Here is a 23146-nt window from a genome sequence, read left to right on the forward strand (position 1 = left end):
GTCTTCTTCCCTATCTGCTAACTTCATGTGTAATCTGGTTCTCTGGCCAAATCGATTTTTGGCAGTTTCCCCTTTCCTTGACTTTTCTCACAGTGTTTTTTTCCCCAGGATTATGGAGTAATTATAGCTCAAAATGTATTTTTCGCTACTTTAATGTCTTTTCAGTTATAAATAACTATTTTCAAAAGCTATGCTTCTCTGTGATACAGTTTATCATTCTAGTCTGAGGATGGCTTCCTTCCATGAATGCTTCTAACCCCAAAAGGCCCCCCTGCCACCACCAGGGTTATTACTGCAGACCTATCTCCTCTTGGACTGGACTGCACACTGCTTGAGGACAGGGGGTGGGATTCCTAGCTGTGCCAGTAATTATTTAGTTACTCAATAAATGTGTATTTTTTTGCTTTATTCTTTATGAGGATTATCCTCTTCATCTGAGTACATTATTTTGAAGTTGTTTTATAATTCCAGTTAGTTAATACTTTGCCTTTTCCTTGTCTTATATATAAAAATCTATAATGAATGTTCATTTAAAAATTACGGCATTTCATGATTTCCATAGAACTGTGCAGAGTACGTACTATGACTCAGGATTTGGCGGTCCTGATGTTCAGTATAACACCTTCCATTAGGCATTGGTTGGGTCTCTGTGAGCTTTCTTTCCCAGTACCCACACGGAATTCTGTGTGCTGTTTTCCTCTGCCATTTCTGATTCAGCTTTTCATTTGGCAGTTACTCAGAAGACGATGAACCTAAGCTCTCAGGATTTTGTCTTTTTAAGTGTTTCTCCTCTTGATGGTTTTTGAGGCTAAACACCTCATCTTGTTTTCTTTCCAGAATTAATAGGAGTAAAACAAGCCTGAACAGACCTGTTTCCGAAACAATGCTTTCTTCCCAGCCCTGCAGTCTTCCATTAAATTCCACTCTACAGACAGGCTTTGTATCTTTTTTAGAAATGACCCAAACTTTTATCTTCAAAATTAAAAGGGAAATTAGAAGGCCTTTAGGAAGTAGTTTCTGACTTCTTTTAGGTCTCCATTCAGTTGTAGCAGTTAGTAACTTTTCCTCCCTCTGTATCCATTTCCATTGTCAATAACAATCATCTTTAGCTTAAATTCCATTTATTACAATGTTATTTCTATTTGTATGCTCCATTGTTGATACTCATGGCTGCATTGACTCAGATGTTCTGTTAACCTGTATGTATTACTGTACTTCCAAAGGATATTCTCAGAATTGATGCATCAGCAGAATTTGGCTTATTATGTTCCTTTAAAGTAATGCTCTGTGGTTACCATTGTTGTGATCAGGCCTTATTTTTCTTTGACCCTTTCAGTTATTCTTGTTCATCAACCCCAAACAAATCATTTCCAGTTTTGTTTTATCAACCCTCTTCCACCTTTTGTTGGATCTCAGTTGTGATTTCAGAAGCATTCTTGCTACCCTCCAAAACTGTTTGTTTCTTTTTACCCATTAAAAAATAGCTTGGCCAGTCTTTTCTATTTTCTCTACTTTCTCAGATTGCTGAGAATTGCCAATTAGGGAACCATGCCTTTTGAGTTGGCCAAAAATTCATGTTTTTTTTTTTTTTTTAACTAATCTGGAAGCAACACACTAATTGGTGATCTTTATAAGCATTTTTCCCCTAATTTTTATTTTACCAAAGCAGTACATGCACAAGCATAATACAGCTTTAATAGAAAACATATTTGTTCCTTTTCTTAAAAATTTTTAGACATTATTCTTTGTCTTGATAAATTCTTTTTATCTTTTTCCTGACAGTAGTTTTACTTCTATAATCTTATATCTCCATCATCTTATATTGTCTTTTTCTCCCTCATGTTTTACTTTTGGGAGACTTTCTTTTCTAAGCTTTCTCTCCCTCTCTTTTTTAAAATTTTTAAAATTCATGATTCCATTTTAAGTTACCAAAATATATTTTTTGTGTTCTCAAATTTCCTTTTTAGAACATGTTTTCTTGTTTTATGTCTACAGTATCTTCCCTTGACAGTCAGATATTACTTATAGTTTAAAAAATTGATCTTTTGGTTTTGGTCTCTTTTATGTTGGAAACTTTCTTTTAAATGTTTGGGATCGGTTGTCAGAAGATTCTATCTCTTGCTAAGAGTGTTGGGATTTGGAGCTTGGTTATCACTGCCTTCCTTTTGTATGTAAATGCGGGCAGGTAACTAGGAGTCTGTAGAATGTCCTGTAACCACTTTGTTTCTAGAATGGCACCTTACCCCTGTCTCCACACAATACCTAGACAGTCACAGATAATCCATAAGCTAATACATGTGGCTGTGTTTTAATAAAACTTTATTTATAGGGCGCCTGGGTGGCTCAGTGGGTTAAGCCGCTGCCTTCGGCTCAGGTCATGATCTCAGGATCCTGGGATCGAGTCCCGCATCAGGCTCTCTGCTCAGCGGGGAGCCTGCTTCCTCCTCTCTCTCTCTGCCTGCCTCTCTGCCTACTTGTGATCTCTCTCTGTCAAATAAATAAATAAAATCTTTAAAAAAAAAAGAATAAATAATTTAAAAAACAACAACAACAACAACAAAAAAAAAACTTTATTTATAAAAACAGGTGATGATACGGATTTGGCCTGCAGGCCACAGTGTAAGTCCCCTTACAATTTGAATTTAAATTCCCTAACCAGGGCTTTAAGGCCCCTTTTTTCTTTTGCATACCTACCCAACATCGACCACAGTCTGTCTTTTTACACTACATGTATTCCTTTGAATAGTGCAGACATCAGTCCTTACTGTTTCAGAGTTGTTTCACAGCAATCTCCTTATGGATCTGTCTGCTTTTCTGGTCATCCATATCATCGTTATTTTTGTCTTGTACATTCCTTGTTACTAGAGTGTGCATTTTTTAAGAGCAGAGAAAGGACTGTATATCCCACACAGCAATAGCATACCCTTTACACAAAATAGCAAATTAATAAATTTGAATCTTGTTGTTATTTAAACTGTGTATTATTTAAAAATTAGAATTATGATGTAACTCAGTTTGTGACTTGTTTTAAATTTCTAGAGACAAATAAAAAGTGGTGTGTTTTGGAAGGAGGCTTCTTGAGTTACTATGAAAATGATAAGTCTACTGCACCTAATGGCACCATTAACATCAATGAAGTTATCTGCCTGGCTGTACATAAAGAAGACTTCTATTTAAATACTGGGTAGGTCTACTGTTAAACAGTTAGGAGGTGAACAATAGTTTCTGATATTTTTCATACCAGATAATAAGAGTTTTGTTGTTAATTCTTCATTTACTTACTGTAGAAGGGTTTAATAGTTTCTTGAAGCCTAATCATTTTGCAGCTTCTGGAAGTTCCTTAGGGAATTTGCTAAAAAGTAGGAAAATTAAAATATTATACTGGGTACTATGAAAGGCTAATGTATTTACATCTAATCTTAAATTTATAACATTCCATTCTAGAACATGTAGTCCTAAAGTTTTTATAATTTACTGATTTGAATGAAGTATAAACTTAATGTGGCTTACTGTGAAATATTTAAAATAAAATGCATTCTAATATGTATTATTTGCTCAATTAGTAAATAAAATATAAGTTAAAATAATATTCGTTTATGTCAGCATGTAGTCATTCATGCTGCTTAAAATAAAACATTCTTGATAGAATGTTCCTGATACAAGTAGGCATGCAAGAGAAACAATCCACAATGAAATAAGGTTGTGAAGTAACTATTGCAGCCATGCTCTGAGTCTTCTTAAATAGCACTTTAAAGAGTTTGGACTCACTGATGTAGGCAGTGAGAGGTTTTTGAGATTTTATTTGGATTTGTATTTGAGGAAGAAAGCTGGCTGAAGTGGTGAGAGAGATGGGAGGAAGAGCGGCCATAATTACTGAGAGTTTACCTAGAGGAGGAGATCACTAAAAAAAAAGTGAGTTGAGAGAATGTTATGCTTGAACTAATGAGATTAAGTCTCTTGATGGACAGAGAGCTGCTGTCAAGAAGAAATTAAACCCCAAGTTTTTGAGCTTGTTGATGAAATAGATGGTGATGCTTCTGAATTAAAGGAAACATGAGGCAAATATAAGCAGTGTGGGGTAAAAAAGAGGAAGAAAGATGATTTGGATATGGAGTATTTTGAGATTTTTTTTTTAAAGATTTTATTTATTTATTTGACAGAGGGAAATCACAAGTAGGCAGAGAGGCAGGCAGAGAGAGAGGAAGGGAAGCAGGCCCCCTGCTGAGCAGAGAGCCCGATGTGGGACTCAATCCCAGGACCCTGGAATCATGACCTGAGCCGAAGGCAGCGGCCTAACCCACTGAGCCACCCAGGCATCCCGAGATTTTTTTTTTAGGTAACAACAACAACGTACTTAACATATTCTGGAGAATAGTTGGAGATCTGGATGAGGGTCCCAGGGGAGAATTTAGGACCTGGGATGTTCCTCTAATTTTATCTAAAATAAGGAAATAAAATTTTGGGATATGATGACATAATGGGAGGAATATCTGTGAAGTAAGACAGGAAGAGGGCTGATTAGAGAATGGTTTGGACAGTGTTTGCTTTAACAGGGTGTCAAGATGGCCTGGTCTGGGAGGCAAGAGGAGACCAAAGGGATGGTCGCATGAGTCAGCTAATGAGTGTCCGGGCATGAACACAGTCCCGCGTTAGAGTGATTCAGTAATCAGAAAGATATTCCTTTTGTCTGATACAGTGTATTCCATTTAGTCAAATGAATTAAAATATTAATTGCTGGAAAAATATGATAAATTTCAAAGCATTATCGGGTTTTCAAAGGGAATTTAATTAAAAAAAAAACAACTTGACTTTTGTGTTATTTGTTTCCCTAAGAGCCAAACATAAAACAGTGGTATCTTTTTATTCATGTGTGCTGCAGGCCCATCTTTACCTTTGAGATCTACTTACCTTCAGAACGTGCATTTTTATTTGGAGCTGAAACATCTCAAGCTCAAAGAAAATGGACAGAGGCAATAGCCAAGGTAATGAAATATTACGTATTTACCCTAAGTCCAGAGAATGGTCTTAACTTGGGTTCTGTGGTGGAGCTTCAGAGAGCCATAGAAATTTTACACAAGGTTCTGGGAAAAATGTCCATACTAAATTAAGCTTTCAAAGCTTATAGTCAAAAGAGATTATGAGTTTCCTTCTTATAGCCTTAAGCAGAGAAAAAAAAAAATAATGTAGGACCCTGGAGGAATCATTCTTTGAATTCAGGCCCTGTTACGATGATTAAGATCTTTTCACTATGGTGAAGTCATTTCTATGTATGTCTCTTCACAGGTAGATACGTTATTTGTTGTATACACAAAGGGGAAAGGAGCAGATCCAGTAAAAGATATAAATGGAGACAAACATTGAAGGTTGACATTTTGAAAAATGCCACAAATCAGCATAGAAGATGTCTTCCCATTTCAATTCTATGTATATCAAAAAAAGTGGTCTGAGATGCTGTCATTTGAAAATACATTACAGCTGTGCAGTTTTAAGATTGATAGCAAGTTTAAATAATTGTTTTGAAATTTGAGTTACTTCTAAATTTTTTGGGTAGAAAAACTGTTTTTTTGCTTTCCCTCAAGTCCGTAGGTAGGGAAGGGGATTTCCTATTTGCACTGTATTTATTACTTTTCTGTATTTGTTTTAACAGCATTTTGTTCCCTTTGTTGCTGAAAACTTAACAGAAGCCGACTATGATTTGATTGGCCAGCTCTACTACAAAGACTGCCATGCCCTGGATCAGTGGAGAAAAGGCTGGTTTTCTATGGAAAAGTCTAGTTTGCGCTTTTGTCTTCAAATGCAAGAAGTTCAGGAAGATAGAATGTACTTAAGAAGACTGCAGGAGCTGAGTAAGATTTTTGTTCCTCTTTCATCTTCAATTTCTTTATTGCATATGATAACAGTAGCTTTTACATAAAATTATGACACTTGACTTCCCAACATGACTAAGTACTATTAATAATTGTGTCTTAATGGGTATTTAGTGTCATGTTTTAAATCGGGGATTCATGCTTTTCTCCTCTCTCTCCAGCAATCAGCACAGTGGTTCAAAATGGGGAAAAAATTGATGTCTTGCTCTTGGTAGAAAAAGGAAGGTAAGTGCATTTTTGCTTTTTACTTTTTATTGCAATAACTCTAGGGAGTAGGGTGTTTTGGTTATCGTGCTTGAGAGAGAACCCCTATTTTATAGCGTGTTGGAAGTTTGTACACATACACACACACACGCACGCACGCACACTCTTCAGTAGAAAGAATACACCAATAAAGCTTGCAGATTTTTATGTTTGTTATGAAAAAGTCAGTGTGATCAATTATACTTTTCTGTAGACTTTGAAACATTTTTTCACATTTAAGTATTTGGAAGCAGTTTGGCAGTTGTAAATATGTTTTTGGTGTTGGTATGCATGTGAGTCCTGCAAACATAATACTTGATTTCTTTAATTTATTCACTTTTTCAACAAATATTAAGCACCTACTCTGTATCAGATACTATTATAGGTACTGGGGATTCAGTGCTGAATAGAATGGACATGGTTTATGCCCTCAGGAAGTATATGGTAGAAATAGAATATAAGCAGACAAAAAAAATTATGACATAGTATCATGTCCATCAATTTTAAATGTTAGAAGAAAAACAAGGTGAAGAGAGAGAGCATGATGGAGTAATATTCTTTTGTAGATAGGGTGGTAAGAGAGGGTACCTTTGATTAGAGATGTGCACAAGGTCAAGAAGCAAACCATGGAGCGGTCTGAATAGAGTGTTCCAGGTATAGGGTCAGAGATGTTCCGAAGACCCTGACAGTGGGCTGTACTTAGCATGTTCACGGTCGGCAAACAAGCTGCTGTTGGATGGGAGATTCGAAAAAGTTTGAGAGTGGAAAGAAATTATTTCAGAGATCTCTCAGGGCCTACTCCTTTATGACCTTGACCTATGACCAAGGTCCTAATAGGACCTGGACAAATCATAATATGCCAGGATTTGAATTTTATTTTAAGTGTGATGGAAGGCTGCTCATTTTGAGAGCCAGGAAGTGGAATGATCTGACTTTGGTGTTTAAAATGCTTCTGTGATTCCAGATGAATAAGCTCTTGGGGTACAAGAGTGACTGTGAGTGTCCAGTTAGGATGCTGCTACAGAGGCCAGGCAAGAGATGGCCATGTAAGAAAATAGTGTTGAGTGGTTAGAGCCATTGTGAAGGCAGAGGAGGCCAGAGGGTTTATTGTTGGGTCAGTTGAGTGTAAGAGTTATGGTTACCCCAGGATTTTGGCCTGAGCAAGTACATGAATGATAATGCTGTTTTTTCCAGATAACAAATATAAGAGAGTAGAATTAGGATATTAGTAAGTTTAGGGTAGTAGGTTGAGAATTGGATACGGGAAATGGTAACCTTGAGATGTCTCTCTGACAGCGAAGTGGGCTTAGTTAGTGGCCATGTGGATATACAAGTCTGGAATTAAGTGGAGAGGTTGCAACTGGAAATAGAGGTTTGAGAATCATCAGCGCATTGATATCATTTATCCAATGATCTGGGTGGATTCATGTAGACAAAGAGTATGGACCGAAAATAGACTCGAAGATGTCTAGGGACTCCAGCAATTAGAGATTAGGCAGAGGGGCATGATCCAGAAGAGCCGAGGAATCAGCCGCTGAGTCGTGTCACAACATTTAGATAGAGTCTCTTGAACAAACTTTTTAAAATATTTTTATCATTTGCTTTATCATTTAAAATTCCTTAATTACAGTGATGTAGTATGTTTAGCTCTACGAGAGTACAAAATAATTTGCAAAACCATCTATAATATAAAAGTAAAGCTGAATTAGCTTTCCCTTTGGTAATTTGCTTTGCTGGTGCCATGGATAATGACTTTCAGCAGTTGTCTGAACCTGTCTTCTCTTCAGTTTCGTGGGATGACATCAACAGCTTTAGACAGCAAGCATATTGCTGTTTAGATATTTATGTCAGAGGGTGTTTTTAAATTTACAGGCATAATTAGTATTCAGTGTTTTTACTCGTTTATTTCTGGGATTATAATGGTTCATGATACTTGAGATTCTCATTTTTGGTACCAGGTGATGGTTTCACCGTACTTTCAGAGTACTGTTCATTATGTGTTCACAAGTAACAATGAGGTAGTATTATGTTTAGATAGTATTATATAATTAAAGTACTAGCAGGATGTAGTTTTTACAGTCATCTATTCATATTTGTGGAATGCCTGTTGCCTCCTACAATGATGGCGGGAAAAAAGTTGGCAGTAATACAGAATTGGAGTCTGAACTCCCAGAGCTTACGTTTTTAAACAAATAAACCAGCAGCAACTTGTTAGTTGAATTTATTGCATTTATCGTTTATATTATCAGGTTACTATAGCCAAAGTGTTTTTTGTTTTGTTCTGTTTTTATCATTTTCAGGCTAAGAAGGATTTGACCAATGATACTTAGGTTTTAATTAAAATGTTACAAGCATGGATTAAAATGTAGCAAACAGGAATTAGGATTATTATAATCAGTTTGATAAATTTTTATTTAATGCTTATTGCATGCAGTGTATTCTCTCAGGAATGCAAAATAGGGAAGCCAGAAGACCAAATGTTTTGTTATTTTGTAACATCTTGACCTTTCCACTGGACTGCAGGAATCAGTAGGTGAACTCAGTTACACTCTAAGTTCATGGAATAGTTAAAAACTAATGGAATTACAAAATAATGGTCAGAGCTACTTAATCGTGTTTTTGACAATTCCAAAATTTTTATCTGCATGTGTTATTAACAAGTTATGTTGCAAGCCTTTTTACTAAAGTGAGGAACAAGGAATGTGTCAGAAGTACAGGGACAAATATATAACCAAGTTATTTTCCTTAAATCTCTTTGAACAGCTGCCATACAAAATGTACCATTTGAAAACAACTATATTTATCACATACTTATATCCTGCTTTCCCTATTTTCTTCAAGTCAATGATATTCTAACAATAAAAAGAATATAATGATGAGCATGTGTATCGAACCCACTGTATCAGGCACTGTTCCAAGCACTTTAACAGACTTCCAGTGCCTATGTGGGGTTGAGGAGGGTAATTTCTTATCCTTTAAGATAAAGCTGCCAGTTATTCCAGCAAAAATGGTTTTATTGGGAAACAGAGAATTGTAGTTAGAGACAAGCACACTTCAATGAAAGAAGCATAGGCAAGTCTGGAGAACAAAAGAAAAGGAGTAATCTTTGGGAACTTGTGGGGTGAGGGGGGTGGGGGTAAAGAGGTGGGTTTATAAATAAAACGTCTTGCAAAGTAAAACTGGCAATTTATACTGGCCTTTGATTGGTTGAGTTGTGATGATTTCTCATTGGCTGGGCAGTTGCTGATGAAGAGAAACCTTTCTTCTTCCTGCCTGAGTGGTAAAGAAGTGTTCTAAGCAGTATGGCTTGCAAGATTCCCTTCCTCTTGGTTCTGCAAATAACTAGTGGTTATGCATGAGAGCTCCCCCTTCTGGTCTTCTGACTCGGTTCTAAACTAGATTTTCTTTTATTAATTTTCAAAAATCCATTTTGAAATCACGGTGAGGTCAGTTTGTAACTTAACAACCTAAAGATTCTTTTCCTTTTAAAACAAGAATTAAGGGGCACCTGAGTGGCTCAGTCAGTTAAGCATCTGCCCTCAGCTCAGGTCGTGACTCCAGGGTCCTGGGATTGAGTCCTGTGTCGGGCTTTCTGCTCAGTGGGGAGCCTGCTTCTCTCTCTCCCTCTGCCTGCTGCTTCCCCTGCTTGTGCCCTCTCTGTCCCTCTTTCTCACTCTCTGTCAAATAAAATCTTAAAAGAAAATAAAACAAGAATTAAGTTTAATTTACTCACATCAAATCATTCTCAAGAATTAAGTCAACAAATGTACCAGGATCCTGGGTAAATAATATTAAGTTACCAGAATTTAAAATTTCAGCATTTTATGAGAAACTTTTATTAGAAAAAATCATTTTGTTAGAAAATATTTTGTTAGAAATATACATATCTCCATATAATTCTTATCTAATAAAAAGAGAGCAGAAAGAAGGGAGGTCAGAAGTGTGATAGTTAAGAATGAACTTGGGAAAGGGAAGCAAGGGCAAAAATGAACTATTGGGATATCACCAAGATCAAAAGCTTTTGCACAGCAAAGGAAACAGTTAACAAAATCAAAAGACAACTGACAGAATGGGAGAAGATATTTGCAAACGACATTTCAGATAAAGGGCTAATATCTAAAATCTATAAAGAACTTACCAAACTCAACACCCCAAAGAACAAATAATCCAATCAAGAAATGGGCAGAGAACATGAATAGACATTTCTGCAAAGAAGACATCCAGATGGCCAATAGACACGTGAAAAAATGCTCCACATCACTCAGCATCAGGGAAATACAAATCAAAGCCATAGTGAGATACCACCTCACACCAGTCAGAATGGATAAAATTAACAAGTCAGGAAATGACAGATGCTGGCGAGGATGCGGAGAAAGGGGAACCCTCCTACATTGTTGGTGGGAATGCAAGCTGGTGCAACCACTCTGGAAAGCAGCATGGAGGTTCCTCAAAAAGTTGGAAATAGAGCTACTATATGACCCAACAATTGCACTACTGGGTATTTACCCTTAAGATACAAATGTAGTGATCTGAAGGGGCATGTGCACCCGAATGTTTATAGCAGCAATGTCCACAATAGCCAAACTATGGAAAGAACCTAGATGTCCATCAACAGATGAATGGATAAAGAAGAAGTGGTGTATGTATGTGTGTGAGTGTGTGTGTGTGTTTATATAATGGAATACTATGCAGCCATCAAAAGAAATGAAACCTTGCCATTTGCAGCGATGTGGATGGAACTAGAGGGTATTATGCTTAGCGAAATAAGTCAGTCAGAGAGAGACAACTATCATATGAACTCCCTGATATGAGGAAGTGGAGATGCAAAAGGTGCGGGGGTTGGTGGGTAAGAAAAGAATAAATGAAACAAGATGGGATCGGGAGGGGGACCATAAAAGACTCTTTTAATTTTTTTTAAAATTTTATTTATTTGTTAGAAAGAAAGAGAGAGACAGAGCGCAAGCACAGGCAGACAGAGTGGCAGGCTAGAGGCAGAGGGAGAAGCAGGCTCCCTGCCGAGCAAGGAGCCTGATGTGGGACTCGATCCCAGGAGGCTGGGATCATGACCTGAGCCGAAGGCAGCCGCTTAACCAACTGAGCCACCCAGGCGTCCCCCATAAGAGACTCTTAACGTCACAAAGCAAACTGAGGAGTCAGGGGGAGGGGAAAGGATAATGGGGTTATGGACATTGGGGAGGGTATGTGCTATAGTGAGTGCTGTGAAGTGTGTAAACCTGGAGATTCACAGACCTGTACCCCTGGGGCTAATAATACATTATATGTTTATAAAAAATTTAAAAATTAAAAAAAAAAAAAGAATGAGCCTGGGAGATTGTAAGTGCGCTAGATCATAAACACAACGAAGAGAGTGCAGATGTACCAGCAATGGCATCTTGTGTGGGGCAAAGTAGGCTCTCATATTTATATATCTGTGTATACACATATACACACATATACTTATATGCACATATACATACATACACATGTATATATATATGCATGTGTGTGTATTTATATATGTACATGTTATGTGAATAAATTACTTTCATATAGAGAATAATGGGAAAAGAGCAGGTTTAAAAGGGAGCTTGGGAAATAATGAGTTTGATTTTAGATGTGTTGAACATGAGTTGCTTATAAACATCTAAGAACAAAGTGCTAGGAGGAAATTATATTTATGGATCTAATGTTCCTGTAAAGGTTAATGGGGTGAAGTTACGGATTCTGGAGTCACCATTATATAGAAGGAAGAACAGGAAGTCACTTAGGAAGAGTCTATAGAGTGAGAAGGGAGGAATTTGTGTGTTGGAGCCTGGATGAATGAATACACATCATTTCAGAGGCTGAGTAATTGTTAGGGTGAAGTAGCTGCCTTGGGTTTATTAGCTAGTTTATCCAGAAAGTGAGACAAGAAACCAAGAGAGAAGGGCGTCCCAAAACCCAGGGCGAGAGAGTGTTACAAGAAGGCAGGAATGGTCAGAGCTGTTAGTTGCTGGGTGACAAGGGCACATACTTCATTGGATAATTGATGCGGAGTCCATCTAGTGACTTTGAAGTGAGCACAAGTGATAAAGCAGACACTGGGTTAGATTAAAAGCCTGGGGATTGAATAACTTGAAACAGCTCCTGAGGAGCTTGGCGAGGATGTCTGCGGATTAATAGGATTCTCGAGGTAGAAGGGATTTGTCCCAGGAAGGGCATGTGTGGGCAGTTTGTTTTAGATGGTTTGAGCTTGTGCAAGTTTAAATTCTCATGGAAGGAGGCACAAAAAGGGAGATAGTGACGGTATAAGAGAGAGGACAAGAAGAAAGCAAGGCATCTTGATTGTAACAGGCAGAAGAGAGGAATTGATGGACAGTTTTGGATGTTGGAAACTTTCTGGATCTCGTGGGTGGAATCTTACCTATCTGATGGTTTGTGAACTAGAAGGACAACTCCCAAGGCTTTTTGGCCTGAGTAACTTTACGAATGGTTGTATCGTTTACCGAGATAGGAAATGTGTGCTCCTCTCCTGGTACTTAAACAAGGCCAGTTAATTATAGATGTCTTTGCTTAAGAGCTGTTTTAATACCATGTCAAAAGAAGAAAATTTCATTGAATTTCCCTTCTTTTCATCTCGTTTTTGATCTCTTAGTCTCTTGGGAAATTATGACTGTAAGCTAAAGTAGATTGTTAGACTTGTCAATGACAGATAAAATTGTGGCTTTAGGAAATAAAACAACTTCCAATTATTCATGTTGATGGCATACAGAGATACTGTGAATAACTGAAAGAGAGGGAAACCAACCAGCTCTGAGTTTAACCTTTGTTTTTTTTTTTCTTCTTTTGCTAGTAATATCTTGAACTGGAATTGCAAATCATAAATAAATTTAATAAATTAATTTTACATCCTTTCCGTGTCCTTGTCTACATTTGATTAAGGTGCTAAAATATATGAGTATTTCTTAAAGCCAAGGAGGAGGAAGAACTCCCTGAACTGGAAAAGTTTATAAATTGATAATCATCCACTGAACATAGTCACTATTTTTTAAAAATTGTTTTTATTTATTTATTTATTTTTAAAGATTTTATTTATTTCACAGACAGAGATCACAAGTAGGCAGAGAGGAAGGGAAGCAGGCTCCCTGCTGAGCAGAGAGCCGGATGTGGGGGCTAATCCCAGGACCCTGAGATCATGACCTGAGCTGAAGGTAGAGGCTTTAACCCACTGAGCCACCCCGGTGCCCTATAGTCACTATTTAGATACAGATTTTAATCTTCCTGGTGATTTTCTCTAGGTTCATAGCATGACTGTCTTTAAACAGTAAAATATTGCAATAATATTTTGCACACGCCGAGCATTTTTCCTCTAAAAAGCTCTAAACAGAAGGTGTTCCAGATGGTGTCGCTTTAATGTGTATTCTTTGTATACTTTAAAAATTATTATTTTAGAAAATAAAGCTTTCTTGATTACACTTATGGGTTTCTGGCATGCTATTTGGTGCTATTATTGGGACTTAGATTTTGCTTTTCTTTATGCATTAGTTAGGACTTCTTTGTGTGAAAAAAAAAATATTGTTTTTGAATATCTACTGTTAGTGAATGTTCTGGACCATGAGGTCAGAAGGCATTTTCCTGGGTAGTAGCTTGTATATTCATTCACTCTACCTGGAATGTTGAAAGCATCCTTTTCTTAAAATTTGAAAACTATTTCTGCACTTTAGCCTGCACACTCTGTGTATCTTTTTCTGATGAATAAGCTGCTCTGTTCACAGCCTTCACTTTCTGTAGCTATATGCCCATTTGTCAGAGACACCTGTTACTAAGCTTTTACTGAAAGGTTGTTGGATACAATGAATACAGTATGGATAACTCAGATATGTTATCAGAAACAGAGAAGAGTGGCATTTTTATTTGTTTGTTTTTATTGGGAGTTTGTTTTTTGGGACTCAATGGTTGACCTATAGTAAAGCATAAAGTACTTCATGGCTCCCAAGCCTGGGTGTATTCAGTTTTAATTGCAAATTCCAGACAAAAAGAAGCTAACACTGGAGAGTAAACGCTTCCATCAGTATATTCCACAGTTATCGGACAGACTAATTTTCTCAGTTTGGGAGATTAAGTCCTGAGTTAAAGATTCTTATTTCATATCAATTTATTTCATATGATGGGTTTTTTTCCCCCTCTTGAATTGTATTTTGTAGCAGCTGAGATGTTAGCAATACTCCGGAGGGTGAATTATCTTAAAGTGGTTTCTAAATTGTGCATGTAATTGCAAATTAAATAGTAGCCGATCGCCCACAATATCAGCTTGACTGCTTTTGTAACTTTCTGATGATTTAATTCATAGAGATCGTTTAGTCTGAATGTTGCCAAGACAAACAAGAGATTCTTCTCTCTCACCATGTCTTACTGGTTTTGCAAAAAGAAAGGGACTATTCAAATTTATAAAGTCATTTTTTTTTTGTTAAATAGAATTATAATATTGGGAATGCATGACTATTTAACACAAAAGTAGATTTTAAAGTATATATTATTTGCTTCCAAAGTTCCTCTTACTCAGTTTAAAGCACCATCCATATACTAGAATGTAAGCTTATGAACAAGTAAATGTGATATTATCTGAAAACATACGAAAGAATGAGAAGATCGCTTCTTAATAAATGGGAGCAGGATTACATGTATGTGTGTGTGTCTGTGTGTGTATGTATTTTTTTAAAGAGAAGACTATTTAACTGGATCTGGAATTCTAGATAGGATTTCAGTAGAAAAAATGAGGGGGCTAAGAGACTGAAGTATCCCAGGAGGTGGAAACAATAGGTTCAGAGGAATAGGATGGTCAGGGAACAATGCCAGTGCCAGTTGGCCTTGACCTTTAGTTCCTGAGGAGGCAGCATGATCCAGTGACCCTGGAAAGATAGATTGACACCTTGATAGACGTATCCTTTCACATGTGGCTCAGTACTGATCTGGATATCAGTATTATCAGTTAAATGTAATTAATAATTTGCCTTGTTCTGGAAAGGGTTGCAGGCTCTTTACAAGGGTCCAGAAGATGTCTTTTTTTAAGAGGTATTTTAAAACTTAAAAAAAAAAATGCTTCTGTTTAAATTGTGAATTTGGATTTATTCTGCAGCCAGTGGAACACTATTAAAACTTTTAAGCAGACTTGAAACAGGGCTGTTTCTTCATTCCTGTAGGTGATTGCCTAATAGTGTGCAAAGATGAGATTGTAAAATGGAGCCTTTGCCTTCCTGGGGAGTTAGGTGCTTTGCCACTTTTTACTGAACTTTTGGCTTCAGAGGAAACAAGATATTTAGAACAGCATTTCTTTCTGCATTATTTTTGTGACACAGTCTCTGTATCTGCAGATTTTCTTCACAATTGTTTGTTTGCTTCTGGCTAAGCTTCCATTCTTATGCAGCAAACTCTTATCTGAAGGTGTGGGGAAAAATATTGTATCTCTGTAAATTAAAATAAAAGGATCTATGGGTACAATGACTAAAGAAAATGTGCCAGACCCCCATTTCTGACAATGAAGAAATAACTGGCATGGTACATGACCTCCCATTTCAAACAACTAGAAAGCCAGACAAAATGTATGAACCTGTTTTCAGACTCTGGGACAGTAGGCATTCCAGGATTGTGATTATGGAGAGAAGGGAAACAAGCGAAGTGAGATTTGAGATCACCTTGTCTCTCTACCTGTAGGCACTTTTCAGTCCCTGGCCCAGAGATAGGGGAGATTGAAGCAGAATGTGGTGGCTTTGCTACCTTGCAAAGGTAGAAATGGGAGTTTAGGGAATCTGTAGTAGCTAAAATTTTCCAGAGAGAGTGTTAGAACAGAGGTAAGTATGTAGAAGAGAGTTTTGGAAATCTTCATAGATGTATCCTTTCACATGTGGCTCAGTACTGATCTGGATGTTTGTTGGATGAGATTCCCAGAGGTCAGGCAGAAACACCTTCCATGGTATTATGAGCTGAAGAGTTCCCAGAGCTCAGAGGGCACTGGAGGGCATTCACACCCCATCCAGCGAGGTGAGACCTCATTACACATACAGCGTATTGGTAGAGACCCCAAAATGGTAGCACCATAGATTTAAGGCAAAACTAGCCGTAGGATAAAGTTAGATTTATTTTTACCTCATTACTAAGCTTAAAAACAGACCTCCAAAGGACCCCAGTGCTCCACAAGTAATTTAGTTGCCAGGGGTCGAACAGGCAAATGATGCCAAAATAAACACCAGTACTCTCTAAGGGAAAACAGCAGTCCTGACACTCTGCATTCATAATGTCTAGCATATAATTGAAATTACTAGTGTTGTGGAAAAGCTACAAGTCAGTTCACAGGAACAGTACCAGAAGAGAAGGATAATCGAATTAGCAAAGATTCTAAACAGTAATTATTAAATTTTATAAATTTATCCAAAGATGTAGAAAAAAACATGAACAATGAGGAAAAATGGGTAATTAAAAAAAGAACCAAATGGAATTTCTAAATCTGAGGAATATATTCTCTGTAAAGAAAACTTCACTATCAGCTTAATGTAGATTCTACATAAAAAAGAGATCAATGACCTTGAAAGATCAATGACCTTGAAAGCATGCTAATAGCTACCAAAACACAAGCATGGAGAGAAAAAAGACTAAATAAAATCAGCAGAGTTTCAGTGACCAGTGGGGCAATATCAAGCAGTCTCATTTAAGTGTTAGAATCCCAAAATGAGGGAGGAGAGAGAAGTCAAAAAAATCTTTGAAGAATTATAGGTAAATTTATATGAAATTGATAAAAACTGTTAACCCACATATGTACCAAGATCAGCAAACCTCAGGCATATGATAATCAAATTTCTGAAAACCATTGTGAGGGAAAAATAAATAAATAAATAAGCACCAAGAGAAAAAAGACATTAAATATAGGTGACAAAGAAGAGAGTGTCGTGCAAACCAGAAAATAGAATATTGAAATCCTCTCAAGTGCTGGAGAAAAACAAACGAAACAACTAACAGAAAAACAAAAACAAAAAAACCCTCAAATAAGGAAACCAGTAGCTGTTAACCTAAAATACTAAATTAAGCAAAAATATATCTTTCGGAAATGAAAGCAAAATTGTTATGGCCAAATAAATGCTGACTTACACTATAAGACAATGTTTTCATTTTTGTGTGAATGCATAAGATAGTCCCTTTTTCAGTCATATAAGTGGGGCATGCTGTTAGATTTTTGGTTGTGTTTAAAACGTTCTTTATGTAATTGTATTTTTTTTTTATACAGTCAAATTTATTGATCTTATTTGTGAAGACATTCTGGTTTTGGGCAGTAGACTGGGCTCGAATATGATAGTCTATCTAGACTCTGTGGTTATTATATTGCAATTTTGAGAAAATTGTTTTTGTAAGTCCTGGGGCTTGGTTTCTAGGTCTTATCGAACTGTCTTGATTCATTATAAGGATATAAGAATGTTTCGTTATATGACATTGAAGTCCCCTTTAAAATTTATTTTTGAGAAGTGCATAATTAGAATAATTTATTTCTCTGTAATTAGAGTTCTTCAAAGTAACTTTTCAAATTTTCCAGATGTAAATGAAATATTTCTTTGAAATTCTTATCTAGAAATGTAAAATCATTGTTTGATAATACTTGGAATCAAAAAGTCGGCCAACATTTGTGTTGAAAATATCTTTTGATACTTTATTCCAGGCAGAGATAAGATAAGCATCACAGAGAAAGTTGTTGAGCTGAGGCTATTAAATGTCACACATCTACTTCACTAGATGCCGTATTTTAGGATTCAGTGTTTGACAAATTGACTCAGGAGTTAGCTTGTCATTACTTGTTCTATCCCTCACTAATTCACAAGGAGACAGCTAAACTTGTCATCATGGGATTTCTTCTGAATAGAAAGAAAACTTAAAATTCGAAATGTGCACAGTTCACGGCAGAATTATACTGATATTGCAGGAAGGTTGTTGCATTTTGGATTTCTTTAACTGCTTGCTGAAATACCCACTGTACCTGTTTGTTTATAAGCAAGTGATACCAAATACTTTGTATATATTTAGAGTTTAAGTGTCAAGTTAAAATTATGTAAGAATCAACAAAAATTAAAACTTTCCCTTTACCTAAGCTCTTGAATTTAGCAAGTCCTAATTTTGATTGTCTACATAATGTGGGGGCTTGATATTTCTCAGAGAAGTTACCTGAGTTACATAGTTTCAGTTAGACAAATTATACCAAGCAATAGAGGCTCTTGATGATATGACATAAACAGAAAGGCTAAAGCATGTCAGCACTATTACAACAAGTGTCAGATTTCTTCAAAAAGAAAATTACAGAAACAGGAGGTCTGTTCTGATGCAGTGGAGAATAAGAACAGTTGATCCATGTGTCAGAAAGCAAAAGACTGAAGATTACAGATACGCATGTCCAGGAGGAAGTAGGCATCCTAGGAAGTTCAGAAATGTTAGCGTTGTGTCTAGTAAGGTGCTTCTAGCTTTATCTTCTTAGAGAAACATTTATAGAAAAGAAGCTGAAGGAAAGAAAGGTGGACTTTTATTTCTTTTTAAGTTAGGGCTAGTGAATTACCAGGAATGTAAGATGAGACCCCCCCCCAACAAAAAACAAAATAATACAAAAAATACAACAACCTAGTGTTCATGCAGCTCATTTCTTTCTCTTTAGGGTGAATCCAAAGTAGCCCACTCAGAGTTTGAAATCAAGATAAAGAGTTCTACTTTGTTGTAAATACACAGCATTGATTACTTTTACGTTGTAAAGTAAAAGTGATTACTTTTAACTTGTGTTTCAAACCAAATTTTTTCTACCTAGTGATAGGATTTTAAAACTATTATGAACCACGAAATGCCACACACAGTGCTCATGACTAGACATATGAAAACGCTTTCTTCCTTACCTCTCTATGCAAGTTTGGGTTCTAGCAGCCAAACATTTATGCATAGAACAGATGGTATAAGGGAGGGCAAATCAGCTACTCATAATTAAGGCGGGGCACACATACTAAGCATCTGGACATTAGGGATAGGACATTAAGGATAGAGTGCCAGGGAGGGTTATCTGGAGTATACTTGGGGGGAGAGTTGGAGTAGCCAACCAAAGATCAGGAGATACTTACTGCAATAAAATGTGATTTTTTTTTTTTTAAACTGTTGTCTCTAATGTAGGAGACTGGCAGAGTTGGAGAGGAAAATATGGGGCAGATCATAAAGGCCTTTTAATATTGAAAACTCCAGAGCTGGAGAAGGCAAATGATTAGGAAATGATGCCATTGGCTTTGCACTTATTTATTTATAAATTCATTTTTAATTTTCTTTAATTCAAGTGTAGTTGGCATGTAATGTTAGTTTGGGCGTACACGTAGTGATTCAACATTCATATAGATAGTGAAGTGATCACCATAATAAATCTGTCTACCATCTGTCACCTTAAAAGATTATTACATATTTTAAATTTCCTGGGCAGTACATTGTATCTTCATGTCACATCTCTTTTAACTGGATGTTTGTACCTCTTATTTTCTACTTAGTTTGTACCCTTCCCCAGTTTTCCCTTTCCCTTCTCTCTCCTCCTCTCTGGCAACCACCATATCTAACCACTGTATCTAAGGTTCAATATCTATTTTTGTTTCTTAGATTCCACATATAAGTGAAATCATTTATTTGTCTTTCTCTGACATATGTCACTTAGTATAATACCATCTCTGTCCATCCATGTTGTCAAAAATGGCAAGATTTTAGGCTTTTATATGGCTGAGTAATGTTTCAAACATATACATATACACATGGATGTATATACATATACTGTCAGTGTCTTCCTTTATGTCTCCCCCGCCTCTCTCTATGTGTGTGTGTGTATGTGTGTGTCTTTATGAAAATCCATCCCCCCCACTTTGTCTTTCGATTGGAATATTTAGCTCATTTACATTTTACGTAGTTATTGATAGATATGTACCTATTGCCATTTTGTTGATTGTTATCTGTTGTTGTAGTTTTTCTGTTCCTTTCTTCTTCTTCTCCCTTCCGTTATGATTTTGTGACATTTGGTCCCTAGTGTTAAGTTTGTATTCCTTTTTCTTCTTCTTTTTTTTTTTTTTTTTTTGGTGCAGATTTTATAGATATTTGGTTTTTGGTTTCCGTGAGGTTCATATATAATATCCTTAATCTACAGTCATTTGCTTTAAGTTAATGGTTATGTTCAAAGCACTACATTTTAACTGCCTACCCCCCACCACTTTTTATGTTTTTGATATCACATTTTACCCATTATTATCATGTGTGTCCTTTAACTATGTAGTCCTAGATGATTTTACTACTTTTGTCTTGTAATCTATATTCTAGCTTTGTAAGTTGCTAGGCCCACTTCCTTTACTATATATATTTACCATTACCAATGAGATATTTTTTTCTTTTATAGTTTTTTTTTTAATTTTTTATTTTTTATAAACATATATTTTTATCCCCAGGGGTACAGGTCTGTGAATCACCAGGTTTACACACTTCACAGCACTCACCAAAGCACATACCCTCCCCAATGTCCATAATCCCACCCCCTTCTCCCAAACCCCCTCCCCCCAGCAACCCTCAGTTTGTTTTGTGAGATTAAGAGTCACTTATGGTTTGTAATTTCAGTTGTGGCCTTCTCTTTTTATTTAAAGACGTCCTCTTAACATTTTTTGTAAGTCTGGTTTGATGAACACCTTCAGTTATCTGAGATACTTCTTATTGCTCCTTTAATTCGGAGTGATAATATTGCTGGGTGTAGAGTATTCTTGGTTGTAATTTTTTTTTCCTTTCAGCACTTTGAATATGTCATGTTACTCTGTTTGGTAAAATTTCTGTTATAAAATCAGCTGATAGTCTTAAGGGGGTTCCCTTGTAGGTAAGGGGTTGTTTTCTCTTGATGCTTTTAAGATTCTCGATTTAACTCTTGACACTAGTTATAATACGTCTTGGTGTGAGTCTGTTGGGGTTCATGTTAGATTGGAGTCTTCTGTTTCTGAACTTGGAAGTCTGTTTCCTTTATCAGGTTAGGGAAGTATTCAGACATTATTTCTTCAAATAGGTTTTCTGTCCCCCCCTCCCTTTTTTTTTTTTCTTTATTCTCCTCTGGGACTCTTATAATGCAAATATTTGAATACTTGATGTTGTCCTATTGGTCTCTTAAACTATGCTCACTTTTTAAATTACCTTTTCTTTTTGCTGTTCTGTTTGGGTGATTTTCGTTCCCAAGTCTTCCATTCCTCTGCACTCACCCATTCTTCTGCATCCTTTAATCTGCTGTTGATTCCTAACTTCCTTTCAGTTATTATATTCTTCAGCCCTGATTCTTTTTTTATATTTTCTATCTCTTCATTGAAGTTCCACCTGTGTTCATTTTTCCTTAGATTTTAGTAAACGTCATTATGATCCTTACTTCGAGTCCATCTGGTCTAGCTTGTCATTCAAAACCATCGTTTCTTTGTTTATTTTCTGTTTAGATTATTGATTAAGTGGGGTATTAAAGTCCCCTATTATTGTGTCACTATCAATTAGTTCCTCTATGTTTGTTATTAATCATTTATATATTTGGGCGCTCCCATGTTGTGGGCATAAATATTTACAATTGTTGGATCTCCTTGTTGGATTATCCTCTTTTTTATGATTCCATGCCCTGCTTTATCTCTTCTTACCATCTTTTCTGTTAAAGTCTAGTTTGTCAGATAAAAGTATTGCCACTCCAGCTTCCTTTTGACATCAATTTGTGTGATAAATGTTTCTACATCCCTTCACTTTTTTTTTTTTTTAAGGTTTGTTTTTATTTATTTGACAGAGCGCAAGCAGGGGGAGCAGCAGACAGAGGGAGAGGGAGAAGCAGGCTCCCCACGGAGCAAGGAGCCTGATGTGGGACTTGATCCCAGCACTCTGGGATCATGACCCAAACTGAAAGCAGACGCTTAACTGAGTGAGCCACCCAGACACCCCATCCCCTTACTTTCAACCTTAGGTGTCCTTAAGTCTAAAATGAGTCTCTTGTGGACAGCATAATGATGGGTCTTGTTTTTCTATCCATTCTGACACCCTATGTCTTTGGATTAGAGCATTTAGTCCATTTACATTTAAAGTAATTATTGATGGATATTTATTTATTATCATTTTATTATGTGTTTTGTTGTTTTTGGAGATTTTCTCAGATCCTTTATGTTTTTGTCACTTTTGGGTCTTTCCACTCAAAGAATCCCCTTTAGTATTTCTTGCAAAGCTGGTTTAGTGGTATGACCATTACTTGGAATTCTTTATCTGGCAGCTTGCTTGTCTCTGTTTTGTTGTTTTTCTGAGATTTTGTTTTGTTCTTTCATTAGGAATATATTCCTCTGTCTCATTATTTTGTTTAACTCTATTTCTTTCTATCAGTTTCATTTCTCAATCTTGAGATTAGTTTTGCATATTAGATCACTCCTGAGGAGTGGAGATTAGAGAGCCACGTGGAGAAGTGGGAAAGGAGGTTTATTAGGAGGAGCAGTGTGAAGACCTGAAATCAAACAGTGCTGGAATGGAGAGGAAACAGAGTAAATATATTGAGGAACAAGAATCAGCAGAATTGGGATGGCAGTGATAGGGATGGGCGGGGACAGGAACCAATTTAAAATCAGTTAATCCTGGGCCACCTGAGTGGCTCAGGGTTATGAGATTGAGCCCTGTGTGGGACATGCTGGTTGTGGAGCCTGCTTAACATTCTCTCTTCCAAACCCCCAACTTAGGTGTGTGCATGCACACCCTCTGTCTCTTAAAAAAAAAAAAAAAAAAAGAGAGAGAGAGATAAATAAATGAATCCTAAATTTCTGGTGGGATAAGCGGATAATTTTAGTACCTGTTTGGTATGAGAAAGAGAAAGTTTTGAGATAGTTGTGGCACAGTAAGATGAGGGTGTCCAAAAATTAATATTAATTAGTATAATGGTTTTTACTACTTAGTTATTAATGTTACATTCATTGAGTGTTGAGGGAGGTACTATTATTACCTTCATTTTGCCACTGATGAAACTGTGGCCCAAAGAAGGTTGG

General features: G+C 36.5%; 1 protein-coding gene across 16 annotated transcripts in view; it reads left to right on the forward strand.

The window, feature by feature from the left end:
- ARAP2 (ArfGAP with RhoGAP domain, ankyrin repeat and PH domain 2) overlaps positions 1-23146 on the forward strand; it is a 188265-nt gene that overhangs the window by 88715 nt on the left and 76404 nt on the right. For all 16 annotated transcript variants that reach the window (XR_014311239.1, XR_014311240.1, XM_082728936.1 and 13 more), the window contains 4 exons: positions 3040-3184; positions 4880-4982; positions 5648-5846; positions 6029-6092. Coding sequence is in view for 14 of the 16 variants with exons in the window: in XM_082728936.1 (XP_082585062.1) it covers positions 3040-3184; positions 4880-4982; positions 5648-5846; positions 6029-6092 (511 nt within the window). In the remaining 2 variants the exon portion in view is untranslated. The remainder of the gene's footprint in view (positions 1-3039; positions 3185-4879; positions 4983-5647; positions 5847-6028; positions 6093-23146) is intronic.

The sequence above is a fragment of the Mustela nivalis genome, assembly GCF_964662115.1.
Source record: "Mustela nivalis genome assembly, chromosome: 4".
Classification (NCBI taxonomy): domain Eukaryota; kingdom Metazoa; phylum Chordata; class Mammalia; order Carnivora; family Mustelidae; genus Mustela; species Mustela nivalis.